The 17,500-nt window shown below is 34.0% G+C and overlaps 1 protein-coding gene across 7 annotated transcripts in view; it reads right to left on the bottom strand.

Annotated features, from left to right (window-relative positions):
* Positions 1-17,500, bottom strand: part of Adar (Adenosine deaminase acting on RNA) — a 200,664-nt gene that overhangs the window by 20,534 nt on the left and 162,630 nt on the right. For 4 of the 7 annotated variants that reach the window (XM_043002290.2, XM_043002297.2, XM_043002321.2 and 1 more), the window contains 5 exons: positions 11,212-11,355; positions 10,686-10,831; positions 9,979-10,179; positions 6,031-6,277; positions 1,168-1,327 (listed from right to left, as the gene is read on the bottom strand). In XM_043002290.2, the coding sequence (XP_042858224.1) occupies positions 1,168-1,327; positions 6,031-6,277; positions 9,979-10,179; positions 10,686-10,831; positions 11,212-11,355 (898 nt within the window). The remainder of the gene's footprint in view (positions 1-1,167; positions 1,328-6,030; positions 6,278-9,978; positions 10,180-10,685; positions 10,832-11,211; positions 11,356-17,500) is intronic. The other 3 variants (XM_043002305.2, XM_086541486.1, XM_086541485.1) reach the window with 1 other exon arrangement.

Below are 17,500 nucleotides of genomic sequence, written 5' to 3'. Positions count from 1 at the left end.
AGTGGCTGGCCACCGCCTCAGTTAATGAATAACTTGCGGCATTAGGCCTACGTAATTCAAAATACCCCACTGGAGCTAAAACTAGATAGAGAAGGGAATGATGCAACTACCAAAGTCTAGCTGTAGATTACTAATAGCAATATCAACATTTCAGAATTTTAAATAATCATGAAAAGTTTACAAACATAATTCTGATAATGTTAACCCACTTGCACTGGGGCTTATATTTGCCTAAAGCCAATCCTACCAGTTAGATAACAAGCGTATGCAGTGACCAAGCATGAAATCTCTCCCAGTGCAATATGTGATATCATGTCATCTGAGAGTAGAGGAAAGGAGAGGAGAGGAGAGGAGAGGAGAGAGTTGAGGGCAGACACATGCACAAAAAAAAAAAAGCCCTTGTCAAAAATCCACTGAAGTTGCAATTAGGCATTTCCCTTTCCTTTCCAAATTAATCTTTTACATACTGTGGAGAAGTATATAGCAGAGGCCTTTTATTTCTTGTTATTAGTATAGGCATGAGGAAGACTCCTCCTCTCAATCTTTCGATATTTGTTCCCAAAATACCTATTAACCCATTCACGCTGGGGCAATTCCAGTTTTGAATGGTCGTAATGCCGGGGTTTTCGAAAGCATAAGCCTAACGCCTCGAGATTCTTGGGCGCACAAGCCGCGAGCCTGGGCTCACCCCGAGCGCCGGCCTTGCCCAGATATCTAGTCCCCGGCGTCTGACGCAAAAACCACGAAACATGTCAGCACGTCATCCGGCGCAAATGGGTTAAGAACACAATGCACTTTTTGAATTATGATTCATACCTTCCTACAGGCATCATTATTTGTTTCAATGACTCTCACTGAATAAAATAAATCATTTTTACTTGGTGATTCAACTGAAAAACACAAAGCATGACAAAAATCAACTCTACACACACAGACACACAAACACACACACACACACACACACACATATATAAAAAATTCTACTACCACTACTGAAGCCATCAACTTGAAATTACTGGGGGAAAAACAGAAGCTGCAACATCTAGTGAAGCAAATATCACTTTTCCAAAACTAACATGAAACATGCATGCACAGGCCTACTTCCATACTTCTTCAACTGGCTCTGGAGCAGATCAAGGAATTCGGAAAAGGAAAAGAACTACTCACTTGGCAATATTGTCGGCTAAAGTCTGTGGCATGTGGAGATTAGGCATGGTGGAGATTGGCATGTGGTGGAGCACAGCGGAAGGTGTCGAGGCAATAACGCCATATAGCTTGCTTAAGGCTTGTCGTGCTGCAGCTGCCTTAGCTAACTTTTTGCTGTTTCCTGAAAATCATTCCTGATGTTAATACACAAAATATAAGACATTTTATAATATCTTGTGAAAGATTAATATTTCTCTGTTTGGACTGCCAGAAAAAAACAAACAAATATATATATAAGAGAAAAAAGAAAGAAAGAAATGAAATAAATCAACATATTTATTTATATCTGCACAAATGTATGCGTGTAATGATAACGGTGAATTACTTCTGTGAATTCCATGGATTTTAATCTATGATAGTAAAGTGTGGAAGTAATATCAGCTTTAATTCATACAGTTTCAAAAGAACTGTTCCATTACCTGTCTGAAAAATTTCTTTTTTTATAAACTTATAATATACACAGAATATCATAGCTACTATAACAGAAAACTCAAGAAATTTCCTAGTTACTCAAACTGCCAAATTTTAGGGAAAGGACATAAAAATACTATCCACTGAGCACCAAACTCGCATATGACAGGTAAAAGAAAAACTATACAACCCTACGCAAAGCTGAAGTAAATTCTCAAAATGTAGAGAAATATACATAAAAAGTTACCTGGAAGGTAATATATTACATCTAATTATTAAAAAATTGTACTTCTCTCTCCTTCACATTATAAATAACATTTGCAAATCTTGGAAGCTGCTTGTACTAGACAAACCTAGATTCACATTAGTCTCCTGCCCATTATTAATTCTTTAACCATGAATTTTATCAACAACCGAGTTTGATGCTGTCTTGTTCTACGGATCTCGACTACAGTCAGAATGGCAATAAATGTTAGAAAAAATTGAAGGAATCTACTGGATGGTCAGATTATTGCCAACAGCTCCAGCTTTAAGATGAATTTAGAAGGATCAAATGTGCTTTTTGAAGCTGTTATCACAGGGTATAAAAATGAAGAAAATATACTTCTTTCAATCTTTCAGTAACCTACAATCCAGGATGAATGTGTGTCATTCATGATCCTGATCAAAGGGTTACATATAAGGAACCAAAGTGGGTTTGCCACTGATAAGTGATTTCTTTTGATAAATGATTTTGGGTTTGGAAAGGCAGAGAGAATGTAATTTTAGAAAGATCTTGATGGGGTAAATATTAACACTGATGGGATGTTATCATGGATGACAAAGTATCTTGTGGAAATAGAAAAAAGATACATTCATCTATGAAAATTATACTTATTTATCTAAAAGTGAAAAAAAAGAAAAAAAGAAAAAAGAAAAAAAAAAAGACCTTTATGATCATGTGTAATATAAAAAAAAATAGTGTAAAAAAAAGAAAAAAAGGAGAAACAGGAAAAAATAAAAAAACAAAAGAAAACAATGAGGAAAAAGGAGATGAAGAAGAAGAAAACCGTAAGATGAAAAATTGGAAGCTCCATACAGTTTAACTGAAAAAGGACTAAAATATGGAAGTAATTATCATCCCTAAGAGAAATATATACAAAATTCTGAAGTTAATAATCCAAATAGTAACATGAGAAACCTGCCCATAGTACAGTTACTATTACAGGAACTGAGTTGTTATTCATTACCTGTAGTAATATTACAAAATACAAGAGTCAGATAAAATGAGCACATTACCTGAATGGTATATCATAGATAGAACATTGCTCAATCATAATAAACCAGACAAATCTTATGGAAACATACTGACAAGCCATTCATTGTTTTGCTTTATCTTGTGATGTTCATGATGTAACTTTCTTTGACTTTATCAAAAGATTAAAGAATGATGAGGCTTTAATACGAAAGGTGTGTGAATGAGAATGAATAATTTGACAAAAGAAAATGCTATTTAATGTTCAGATTTAGAATCTTTGTCACAAATATTTCTGAGAAAGGATTTTAAACTGAAACATTAAACAGCCTCTACATATCAAGATTAGTCACACCCAGTCACACATTTCTCAAGAAAAATCTGAATAAACTTTGTTTAGTGAAGACCTTACATTAATGTCTAAATTTATTAAATCAAAATAAACACAAGAAATGTTGTGGTAAAAGTAATGAGGACTCAAAAGTTGCAGACATGTAGATAATGATTAATTCACTTCAAAGCTTTTACTTGATTGTCTCAACTTTGAAGACTGACAAAGTTAAAAATTGCTCAATTGTGCTCATAAAACAAAATAATTTAAGAAAAGAACTGGGTATTTTGTTCAAAGAACATTGAGAGAGAAGTAGCAAGGGATGGATCTGAGGAACTATGGATTCATGAAACTGCTTAGAAGAAAAAATAGTTATCTTGACATGCACTTGAATCATTTTCTTAACACTGAGTTGCGTAAGCCTTTCTCTGACACAAAAAATGAGGATGCTGGATACTACTGAATAGCAGCATGCTATCTTTTCCACAAGTAAAAACAAACGATAAAATAAATACAAAAAACGGGGTAGGGGGAAATACATGATAATGACCACCAATGATAAATCAGAAAGCTACAGTGAAAAAATAAGGAAAAAATAGAAGAACGTAAGCCCACAGAAAGAGGAACAAGTAACCAACTTCTATACTTTTCACAGAGCTTATTCCATGGTACCCTTTCCAAGAAGAAGAAAAAGAAGAAGAAGAAGAAGAAGAAGAAGAGGGAGAGAGAGAGAGGGAGAGAGAGAGACACAAAGGAAGGAGGGAGGGGCAAAAGAGGTGAGAGAGGAAGGAAGGGAGAGAAAGAGATCGGGAGGGAGGGAGGGAAAAAGGGAGGGAGGGAGGGAGGGAGAGAGAAGGGAGAGGGAGAGAGAGAGAGAGGACAGGAGAGGAGAGGAGTGGAGAGAGAGAGAGAAAGAGAGAGAGAGAGGAGTGGAGAGAGAGAGAGAAAGAGAAAGAGAGAGAGAGTGAGAGAGAGAAAGAAAGAAGAGAAAAGAGAGAGAGAGAGAGAGAGAGAGAGAGAGAGAGAGAGAGAGAGAGAGAGAGAGAGAGAGAGAGAGAGAGAGAGAGAGAGAGAGAGAGAGAGAGAGAGAGAGAGAGAGAAGAGAGAAGAAAGAAAGAGAAAAGAGAGAAAGAGAGAGAGAGAGAGAGAGAGAGAGAGAGAGAGAGAGAGAGAGAGAGAGAGAGAGAGAGAGAGAGAGAGAAGAGAGAGAGAAGAGAGAGAGAAGAGAGAGAGAGAGAGAGAGAGAGAGAGAGAGAGAGAGAGAGAGAGAGAGAGAGAGAGAGAGAGAGAGAAAGAAAGAGAGAGAGGGAGAAAGAGAGAGAGAGGAAGGTGGAAAGGACGGAGGGGAAGGAAGGAGGGAGGGGTAAAAGAGATGAGAGAGGAAGGAAGGAGGGAGGGGTAAAAGAGATGAGAGAGGAAGGAAGGGAGAGAAGGGGAGAAAAAGAGAAAAAGATTAGAGAGATAAGAGAGAGAGAGAGAGAGAGAGAGAGAGAGAGAGAGAGAGAGAGAGAGAGAGAGAGAGTATTTAGATAGATTTCAAATGAGGAAATAATCTTAACTTAACAGTTACTACTTTTGTTTCTGATATATCCATTCAAGTTTACATTTATACCAAATATTCTTCCATGTTTGCCATTTACTCCAGTATACTTACTATTATAAGAGTAATTACCTATTCTTACTCATGAATTTCCTTAACAGGTAGTGCTTTCCCTGCAAGATTTGGGACGGGTGACATTCTAAATCATACCGATTTGGTATTTCTGTACTTGAGTATAAATATATATAGCTATGCCTTGAGGCCTGAAAGATTAACTTAAATAAACTATTGAACAAAAATAGAGATTATGTGAAACACAGCCACAACAAGAAAGGAGCAATATATTGTAATATTCTGAGTTTTTCATCAGATGATACAACTGAAATAAAACATTCTTTTTTTTTAATGAGAAGTATAGTGTGAAGTGCAATATCACAGTTTAAAAAATTAAAAGTTGGTAATGAATGACAGAGAAAAGGGACAGTGCAAACACTAAGCCCAGTGCCCCTCTTCACCCATGTGAGACCCGAGTCTGCTTGTTTGCAACAATGGAAATTTTCCTATGCCCTGAGCTTGGCATGAATGTAGGTCATCTAAATGGAAGGCCTGAATGTTATCACTGAGTTAACTATACATATAATGTTCTTCCTCATTCTGGCTGCGTTTCATTTTATATAAACTTGATAGCATTAACATTTGACTAACAGTTTCCCTTAATTTACCACCATTCATTAATTTACTTTACTATGTGATACACTCTCTCACTGTATCACTTAAAAGGTATACCTTATTCTCAACACACAAAAGAAAAGAAAATGATGAACAAAAGAAAAAAGGGACAAAATAAAAGATGAAAAACAGAAACACAAAAAAAAAGTAATTTTTCCCAACACAAAAATAAAAAAAATATTTACTTACCATCTATTTCTTGTTGACATACAGACAATTTTTCTTTGATGAATATACATCTATCCTACTTAAATGTAACATTGCTGCTGTTATAATTGACATGCACAAAGATGTAATGAAACATTGTATGCAAAATGTACGAGTTTGTAAATTCATTCACTGACAAACATTATACATATATATAAAAAAAAATCAATTAAAATACATGCTCCCATGAATACATTTATACGGATTCAACATACAAAAAGTAGCCAAATGCATCTATAAATAAAACAAAATATGCATAATGGGTTCAAGTCACCCAGAAATACACAATAGAACAAATAAAAAGAACATTCTCTCTTTACTAGTGAAACAATCTGAAACTGTTCCTGAGCATGTAGAGTTGCATAATCTTACCAGTGCCCTCAAAAACCTGGCCATCCACAGTAACTTGGAAAGTAAATGTCTTGGCATGTGGCTCCCCGGATTCTTGTTTCAGCTGATACTCCACTCCCTGTCTCAACTCATTAAGAAGCATGATTGGGTTCTTTGATGTCTGAGATGGACCAGGGCTTGCTGACGCTGTTGGAGTTGACGCTGGTGTCGGGGAGGATGCTTCTGCAACTGGCACCGTTCTACTGCCTGCTGCCGCTGGTATCGTCTCCTGTAAGCCATAACACTGGCACCCTTAAGACGGCACAAGGCCGTTCCGAAAGAGGTTTTGGCACCAGGCTTCACGCCACCACTTTTGCAACCAACAAATATACAGCCCCCATCAGCATGATTAGGACTGAGCATGGGCAAGTAGGGTAAGGAAGAAGGCAGGACCAAAAGCTCTTTTACAACTGAAACCATCTCCGAAAAAAAAAACAAGGAAATACATCAACTTCCTTTAAATTTAGCAAGAGGAACCTAGATCTTCACTCACTAACAAGCACTGAACACCACCACCATTATAGCATACACATTTTACTGAGTACAAGAGAAAGGATGATCAATTCATGGTTTTTGCTATCTGCAAAGCTATAAACAGAGGAAACACAGAAGTAAAATGAAAGTGGAGGCCTTCCCTAAAAAATCCTGTGAAAATACTCATTTTGAAATTACACAGATATTGTACACAATTTAGCTAATTCCATGAACTGTTTTGAAAAGTTATAACATTACTTTCTAAAACATCTTTTAAGAATGTTCATGCTAAGGAAATTGGAAAGAAATTGTGGAAAATGACTAGGGCAGAAACGCACAAGTGTAAAGGTACTAGGAAGCCTGATATAAAGAATAATTACTACGAGACATAAGACAAACACAGAGCACCTACACCAAAACAGCACAAGTCTGTATTATCTGCATGATATATATACACATGAATTCACATGCATTCACATATAGCTTGAAACTGAGAAAGTGATAGTTACTAAAAGACACACACACGCAAAGATTCCTCTCTATTCTTTCCTCTCTATGGCCAAGTAGGACAGACTGACAACGACTTGGATCTATTACAAAACAAATGACTACCATGCATATACAACCCCAATACATAGCATTCCGAAACACAAACAGTACAGGTCACTCTCATCATGAAAATACAACCTAGACACTGCAAGACGCCATACCTCAAAACTTATGTATTCAGAAAGTAAAAACAGATAATTTGATCTTTAAACATCCATTCACTTGGAAAAGGCAAAGATATCTATCACAAATGCAAAAAGAGACAGGAAGGCACTACAATTTCATCACATTAAAATCTCGTGCTTAACACCAAAGAAAAGTCTAGAAGCCTAACTGTTCTCACAAAAGACAACAATGCATTAAGATAAACTACCCTCTAATCCTACTATAGAAATTCATAGTGTTAACTTGGATATAGCTGACAACATGTTACAATCCACATTTTACCAGCTAAGGATAATGCAGTACAATCTCCCACTTATGGACGGCTACTGGAACCTCAACCCCACATTGTCTGGAGATCCCACAACCAATGCCCTTACTCATTATGGGAGCTTACTTGTATATTTACTTAGTCACACGAGTGATGGATTGAAGCCTAAATATGTGCCAAATTAGCCAGCTTCGGAATGGGTCGACTGCACTGAGGGCAAAAACTTATGTTATGGTAAGCATCAGACTCACTGTAGACATTTCAAGAGGACTCTTCCTATGGCAAAAGCTCTTTAAAGTGCTACTGGAGGGACTTACTTTGTACTGGAGCATTCATACCCATAACATCACCTATCATTTGGATTTGCACTTGCTCCCTTTCTCCTCCTTTTCTCTCTCTGTCTCTGTCCCTCTCTCGCTCTTGCTCTCTCATCCGCTCTTTAGCTCTCTCTCTCTCTCTCCCTCTCACCCACTCTTTAGCGCTCTCTCTCTCTCTCTCTCTCTCTCTCTCTCTCTCTCTCTCTCTCTCTCTCTCTCTCTCTCTCTCTCTCTCTCTCTCTCTCCCTCTCTCTCTCTCCCTCTCACCCACTCTCTCTCTGTCTCTCTCCCTCTCACCCACTCTCTCTCTGTCTCTCTCCCTCTCATCCCCACATCTCTCTCTCTCTCTCTCTCCTCTTCTCCTCCTCTCTCTCTCTCTCTCTCATCTCTCTCTCCTCTCTCTCCTCTCCTCTCTCTCTCTCTCTCTCTCCCCTTCTTCCTCTCTCACTCCACTCTCTCTCTCTCTCTCTCCTCCCTCTCACCCACTCTCTCTCCTCTCTCTCTCTCATCCTCTCCCTCTCACCCACTTCACTCTCTCTCTCCTCTTCTCCACGCTCTCTCTCTCTCACTCTCATCTTCTCACACTCTTCTCACCTCTCTCTCTCTCTCTCCTCCCTCTCTCTCTCTCTCATCCTCTCACCTCTCCTTCCTCGTATCTCTCTCCTCTCTCTCTCTCTCACTCACTTCACTACCGCCCTCCACGTCCACTCTCTCTCTCTCATCCCTCGTCTTCCGCTCTCCCATCTCTGTCTCTCTCCCCACTCTCCTCTTCTCAACCCCCCCTCTCACCCATCTCATCCTCTCCCTCTCCTCCCTCTCTTCCACACTGCTTCTCTCCCCTCCCTCTCCAACAATCTCTCTCCCCTCCCCCTCATCACCACCTCACCCACCTCTCCACTCCTCTCTATCCTCTCTTCCGCCCCTCCATCTCTCTTCTCTCACAACTCTCATCTTCTCCTCCCACTCTCCCCTCCCTCTACCTACCTTCCCACTCTCATCTCCACCCTCTCTTCTTTCCTCCCCTCCTCCCTCCTTCCCTCTCTCTCACTCTCCTCTTCCCTCTCTCTCTCCCACTGTCCCTCCTCCTACTCCTCACTCCCTCCCTCTCTCCCTCTCTCCCTCTCTCCTCCCTCGCTCTCACCTCCCACTCTTCCTCACTCCCCCTCCACACACTCTCCCTCCCTCTCCTCCCAACTCTCCGTCCTCTCACCTCCTCTCCCTCCTCTCACCTCTCTCTCCTCCACCTCTCCTCTCCACACACCCTCACCTCCTTCTCTCTCTCCCCTTCCCTCATCCACTCTTCACTCCTCTCATCCCTCCTCTCCTCCCTCTCCCTCTCTCCCTCCTCCCTCTCCTCCCTCACTCCTTCTCCCTCTCTCCTCCCACTCCCTCTTCTCTCCCTCTCTCTCTCCTCCATACACTCTCACCCACCTCTCACTGGCTCTCATCCTCCTTCCCTCTCACACTTACCACCCATCATCCTCCTTCTCTCAGCCTCCCTCCTCTACTCTATCATCCTCCCTCTCCACAACCCTCTTTCACCTTCCTCACCCTCTCCTCTCCTCACCCACTCATTCCTCTCTCACTCCTCCCACTCCCACCTCCCCTTTCGCTCCCTCTCCCCCCCTTCCTCCTTCTCCATCTCTCCCTCTTCCTCCAACCTTCTTCTCCCTCTCCCTCCTCTCCCCTCTTCCCTCTCCTTCCCCCCCTCTCCTCTCCCTCCCTCACTCCTCGTCCTCCCTCTCACACTCAACCCACTCTCTCTCTTTCCTCACTCTCCCTCTCCACACTCCTCATCTCCTACCTTCACACTCTCTTCTCCTCTCTCTCTCACCCACTCTCTTGCTCCCTTTCTCTCTTTCACCCACTCTCTCTCTCACCTGCTCTTTCTCTCTCTCTTTTTCTCTTTCACCCACTCTCTCACCTGCTCTTTCCCTCCCTCTCTCTCTTTTACCTGCTCTTTCTCTCAATCAGTTTTTCTTTTTTACTCCTCTTTCAAACAGATCACCCACCTCTGCACACATATAACACTTTAATGAGTCTTTGCCTTAGTGATCATCACAACAGAGCAAAAAAGACAAAAATTACTTAAGAACCTGTTATGTTCACCTCTTAACACAAACATAAACCAAGTACATGCCAACAGAGGTGACTTACACCAGGTGTTGAACTTGACCCAAAACTGACTTCAGAAACATCACTGGTGAAGTCCTGCACTCCGGACGAATTGAGTCCCAGGGCCTGTGCTGCATCGGAGGCATTTCGGAACTGGAGGAAGGATCTCAGGGTGGCCTCAGCAGCAGAGTGCTTGGCTTGCTTCTTGCTGCGGCCTGTGCCTTGGAATATTTGGCCGTTCAGCTGTGGAGGCAGAAAGTATTTGGTTGTTGAAGACCTTTTCTTTCTCTCTATATACACATTTTCTTTTAGAGACTGTAATTTAGTTCCTAAGTCCTAAACACAGGGAAGGTTTTATTTTCAATGCCTTCTGAGTCATATATGTTTTTGAGTTAACTCTACTTCTAACAATTTTGGGGATATGGTAGGAATTAGTTCAAGATCACCACGACATGTTTAAAAAAAGTACCCAGCACTATGGGGTTACACATCAAAGTTAAAAAATGAGATAAGGAAAAATTAATCAAAAAGCTTTAAAATCACAATATTTTTTCTTACTGGCTTCACAATTCTTCAATTATCATTTAGCATTCATACATAAACAAACCCTATAAACTTGTATCTATCCTAATTGTGTTTTCTTGCCTCAATACAAAAGCAGAAGAAAAAATAGCAAATAATATAATACATAAATGAGTGAATAGAAATAAAGAAGTCGACACTCAAACCATATCTAAAGTGTCACTCACCTCAACTGACACTGTGAACACAGGTGCATGTGATGGGCCCTCAACAGTTAATGTTTTGTACACTAATCCTGGACGCAGTTCATTGAGAGTACTGATTGGGTTCTTTGGCTGTGGTGGGCCTGTCTTGCGCCTCTTTGATGCTGGCTCTGGATGAAGCAGGAGAAAAGGAATAATTAATATGATATTTCCTATGTAAAATTTTTTTATTTTTCAGCAACATATGTGTACAACATAAACATAATTTTTCAGCAACATATGTGTACAACATAAACATAATTTTTCAGCAACATATGTGTACAACATAAACATAATTTTTCAGCAACATATGTGTACAACATAAACATAATTTTTCAGCAACATATGTGTACAACATAAACATAATTTTTCAGCAACATATGTGTACAACATAAACATAATTTTTCAGCAACATATGTGTACAACATAAACATAATAAAGAGTATGAAGAGTCATATACATTACATTGTTTGATGCATTATGCTACAATTACAAAGTAGTATTATTTTACCATTTGTCTGCTGGTCTATATCTGCTTCGCCATCTCCTGTTGCGGCTCGTTTCAGCCCGAGAGATGCATCTTCTGTACCGTTTTCCTGTATTGCGGTTGTAACACCATCACTGTGTCCATTCTGGCGACCAGCATCTCCAATGCCTGGAGGAAGAAAAGAAAATTGAAGATTATTCAGTGCACATACAGGACCACTTAAAACATAGACAATGGATGTAAATGCAAATCACTGTATGGGTAAGGAAGAACACTCCAAAATTCCTATTTCTTAACCAGATGAAAGATAGTGGTAAATGTATATATGGCAGGGGCATAACCACCACACAATGTGAATGAATGAATGAATGAATGAATCTATATATATATATATTATATATATACAATACACATGGCTCATTTAACAATACAATAAAACTACAAATATTTGAGGACCTTCTTGAATTATTTAAAATATCAAGAAAAATGGAAAAATAAAATTACCAATATTTGTAATTCATTTTCTATAACTTATTTTTTCAACTGTTTTACCCAAATGTCATACAGGTAATTATTTTTACTTTTCTAATGCATTTTGTTTCATGAAGATATGACATTGTTTCAGACTCTGAGCACTGGTGTCTATGGGTGTACATGCATGCACATGTGTTTACATATGTGTCTATGAGATATAATAATGCAATGTAGAATATTGATATAGACGTATTACATACCTCCTTAACCCAGAATCGAACCTCTGCCACCCTCAGGCATTAGCCCAAGAGTGCATTACCAAACCAACTAGACCATAAAACAATCTTTTAAAACGGTCTAATGGTCTAGTGCTGCATTCTCGGGCTAACAACTGAAGGCGGGAGAAGCTCGATGTGTGATCAGGGATGTGTGTTATATATGTGTGTGTATGTTTTTATACTGATGGACATGAACAGGCAAATATCCTAATATGTGTGTGCATGTATGTGCAATGTAAAAGTGAAAAATATTTCACTTTTGCTTAAGGAAGGTATAACGCACATCCTTTGACACTTTTAAGAGTGGTTTGGGTTTGCACCTTTGTTGTGGTACTTCCTCTTTTTCTTTCTTCACAGGACCTATAATTGTGAAGCAAATTCTCTTCACTGTTGTGTGTTAAAAACTAGCCCTTGCCAACAGTTAACCTCACCTTTGACCTCGGGAAGGTCCCCTCAACCAGTTGCAGGTGGGATAGATTTCCTTGCCTGGGCCCCAATAAGGTAACTTATGAATGAGTCAGAAACTGCTCTGTATCAAATGTACGGCATATCATATAAGGATTAATATAAATAAATAAATAATATAACATATATATATATAATATATATAATGTATATAATATAAATATATATATATATACATTATATATATATATATATATATATATATTAATTATATATATATATATATATATAAATAAATAAATATAACATATATATATAATTAAATATATATTATATATATAATATATATATATATATAAATTATAGTATATATAATGGATATAAGTTATATATATGAGTAAATATATATATACTATATTCATATATTATATATTATATATATATATATATTAATATATATATATATACATGTATATATATTTATATACCTTATTAATATATATATATATATATATATATATATATATAATAAATATACATTTATATATATATATGTAGAATGTAGGTATATATATATATTTGGCATATATATATCTATTATATATATGTATCTATATTATATATATATATATATATAATATATATATATATAAAAAATATTATATACAATATATATGTAATAATAAATAGGTATATATAAATATATATATATATAAATATATATACATAAAATATATATATTATATATATATATAATATATATTGTTATATATTAATATATATATATATAATAAGTATATTCATATATATATATATATATTAAAAAATATATATACATATATATATATATATATATATATATAGTATAATATATATATATTATATATAATATTAGATATATATCCATTAATATATAAAAAAAAATAAATATAATAATAAAAACATATATATACACATTATATATATATAAATATATAAAATGGTGTATATATATAATATTATATATATATATATATAATATATATAATTAAATAAATATATTGTATATATAATATATATATATATATTATATATTATATAAATATATAATTTATATTATATATATAAAATATATATACATATATATATATATATATATATATATATATAATAAATATATATATATATATATTATATATATATATATATATAATAATAAATAATACTATACTTATATATATATATAAAGTAGTATATAACTCTATATTAAATAATAATAAATATATATATAACTATATATTATGAATATACATTGTATATATTTGATATATAATATGTATATAATATATATATATATCATATATATATATATATATATATATAGTAATCTTTCTTATATATATATATATACTATATAGTATATATATATATATATATATATATATATATATATATTTATATATATATAACTAAAAGTGTGGTGGTGTGGAGATTGTGTTATGATTGAGGGTGAGTGTTTTGTTGTGAGTGTAGTTATATCACACCAACTATCTATCAATATATATTCAATAACTAACACAAACACACTACACACACACCAGTCAATCACAAAGTACAAACAAATAAAAAACAATATCCACCACAAATAACTCTATATATATTGAATATATATTCTAAAAAATAAAATAAAACAAATCTATCCAAACACACACGCACATATAACGACTCCACAAACTGCACCCTCAAAAACCGGAATACCGCCATTGTATATACACATTAATATACAAATTTTGTATGCATATTCATTTGAAAATATCGATATATATAAAATATAGTGAACTCTTCATATATATCAAATATACATATATATATAAATATAATATATTATATAAATATATATATATATGTAATATATATATATGAAAATGTATATAAATATATATAAATATATATATATATATACATATAATATATTATATATATAAATATATATATATGAAACTATATATGTATATATCATACTATATCATATATTTATATAAATATATTATAAATATATAAATATAATCTATAATATATATATATACATATATGTGTAATATATATATAATATATATATATATCTAAATATATATATATAAAATAAAATATAAATTATATATAATTGAACATATGAGTTGAACATATCTATATAATATATATAAATGTCATATGTATATATATAATATTAAATAACAATATGTATATATATATATATCATCACTATATATCTATAAGTAAAATAACCCAATATAATTCTAAATAATATATATTATATATATATATACTACTATATATAAAGATATAAACAACACTTTAATATATATATGTATATAAAAATTATCAATATATAACTACATATTACATTAAATAAAATATATAAAAAAATATAATATATTTATAAAATAAAATATCTATATAAATATCAACATAAAATAGAATATCGATATCATATAAAATTATAAATAATTAAAATTAGTCTATCAAAAGCACATTAAAAAATATATATATAAATAAATATATATAAAAATATAGATATATAAATATAATATAAAAAACAATCACACAAATCTGTATTACCCATTCCCAGACGGGGGATTTCTAGCCGATGAATGTCCAAATGCCGGGCGTTCGAATTATAAGGCCTAAATCAACTGAATAGCTGGCACAAACTGTGGCCGCCCGGCAACTGGGCTTTTGAATCTCGGTACCATGCCTGTACCACCCGACCTGTGTGGGAATATTCCTATTATATATATATATAATATATCTATATCAATATAGTATATATCATAATATATATATCAATACCATATATATATATAAAAAAATATAATCTATATATATATACATAAATAATAACACACTATATATATAATATAATATATAATATATATATCTAAAAACACAAACAAACGAATCAACCAAACACAATCACACTAACAAACTATAAACATATATATAAAATTGGAGTGTGAGTGTACAAACTATCAGTGTGTTTATAAATCATAACATACATCTCACTATATAATAACTATACAATCAAAAATCTAAATATCTATATATCATTAATAAATCACATATATATAAATATAATAACTATATATATATATATACTTATATATAAATATATAATATATATTTAAAAAAAACCATATAATCTATATACAAAGTGATGTCTATATGACACATGCATGGTTTTTCTGTTAGTTTTATAAAGTAACAATATGATATACTATAATTGATCAACTATAAATAAGAACTATATATATCATTCTCTATATATATTATATAGGTATATCATAATAACCCGACGTAATAAACATTAAATATATATATATTAACATATATATATATAATATATATCTATATATATATATGATATATATATATATATATATAATTATAATATAACAACTATAATATATAAAATCAAAAATATATATATATATAAATAAATACCTTAATATATGCAAAAGTAATATATCACTACAAGATATAAATATGTATATATATAATATTATGTTGTAATATAATTATGACTATCTCATCCAAATATATATATATATTATATATATATCTATATAAATATAATTTACTCTATAATATTATACATAATATATAAAAATATATATATATATAAATATAAAATGATATATAATATATATATATATAGATACTGTATTAAATATATATATATTAATATATTAACATAATATATATTATATATATATAATATATATATATATATATAAGATATAAAAAAAAATAATATATATCAATATTTAAAATATCAGACACTATAATATTTACAAATGAATATGCATACAAAAATTGTATAAAAGTGAATATACACATGCATGTATTCTGGTTAGATTTATAGAGTAACTATATGTGATAATATATGTATACTATACTATAACTATATGTATAATAGGTTATCATATAACAGACGGAATAAACATCTTGTAATTCAAACAAACAAAAAATGCATAAGGAGAGTGACATTTTAGGAAATGCAACTGTCGAAGCCTGACCTCAACATACGCCGCAAGGACATGGAGTGACAGTTCTGTATGGATTTTGTCAAGTACCTTTATACAAGCCTCTAGCCACGTCCACACAAGGGGCTTAGCCCTCACAGGGAAAAGCGTCTATGACGTCAGAGACGGGATGTTTGGTAGCGTTATCAGAAGGAGTAGCTGTTGGGCAGAACAGCCTTGGAATATCAACATCAACGAAGGGCAGTTTGATGGTTAGCCCATGGTTGCCCGTGCCCACGTTTTGGTAACATTTTTTGCCTGCTCTGGCACTGCCTCTCATGTGGACAAGGCCTTACGGTCTTTGGTCAATCTTAAAGTGTTGCATCATTTTCAAAAAGATGAGCAACAAACTGTTCTCTCACTGGACAATACAACCGGAGAGGTATAACTATTTCACATGATACTAATCTGTAGCTTATGTAGAGTAGAATATTAGGGCCATATCAAGAATAAGGAAAAGAAAAAGAAGAGATTTACGAGTCACAATTTGTATGATTGTAAGACAGCAGAATCACTGGAGTAATGGAATACTCAGCATTTGAAATCCACTACTCTGCCACCGGGGCAAAAACCAGTGGAAAATATAGCAATTTGCCTTGGTATATGTACGGAATGGGACTGAACGGACAGCTAGTAACCTTAAGTAATTGCCGTAATGGACATGAAAACACGATATTTGATTTAAAATATAATCATCAATTATCGAAGCCCAAAACTTGATGCTGGCTCACGCAGTGCCATGGCCTCCGTGGTCCGCACTCTGGAACAAAACAAACAAACCTCCACCGCGTATATTCCGGCAAGATGGAGCCCTCTGGCCTCCCATGCGATTCACTATTCAATAAGGACCCAGTCCAAGTTCTACCTTGCTGAGTATTTGCATCGGAGGTTTGTTGAACACTTCCAGAGTTCAAAATGATAATGATACCCAAGATATAGAAAAATTGGTAGGACTCGATTCTATCATTATAATTCCTCCTAATCTCAATTCTGCCATTATAATTCCTCCTAAATCGCCGTTTTCCTTATCTCCCTGAACCACAACTCAACTGAAAAGTGTTACATGAATCATTTATCTCAAGGCTGGATTGGCAG

Source organism: Penaeus japonicus, unplaced genomic scaffold (assembly GCF_977035675.1).
Source record: "Penaeus japonicus unplaced genomic scaffold, GWHDUDI00000001_assembly GWHDUDI00000011, whole genome shotgun sequence".
Taxonomy (NCBI): Eukaryota; Metazoa; Arthropoda; class Malacostraca; order Decapoda; family Penaeidae; genus Penaeus; species Penaeus japonicus.
The sequence above is the reverse complement of the archived record's forward strand: the minus strand, read 5'-3'. Positions and strand labels throughout refer to the sequence as shown.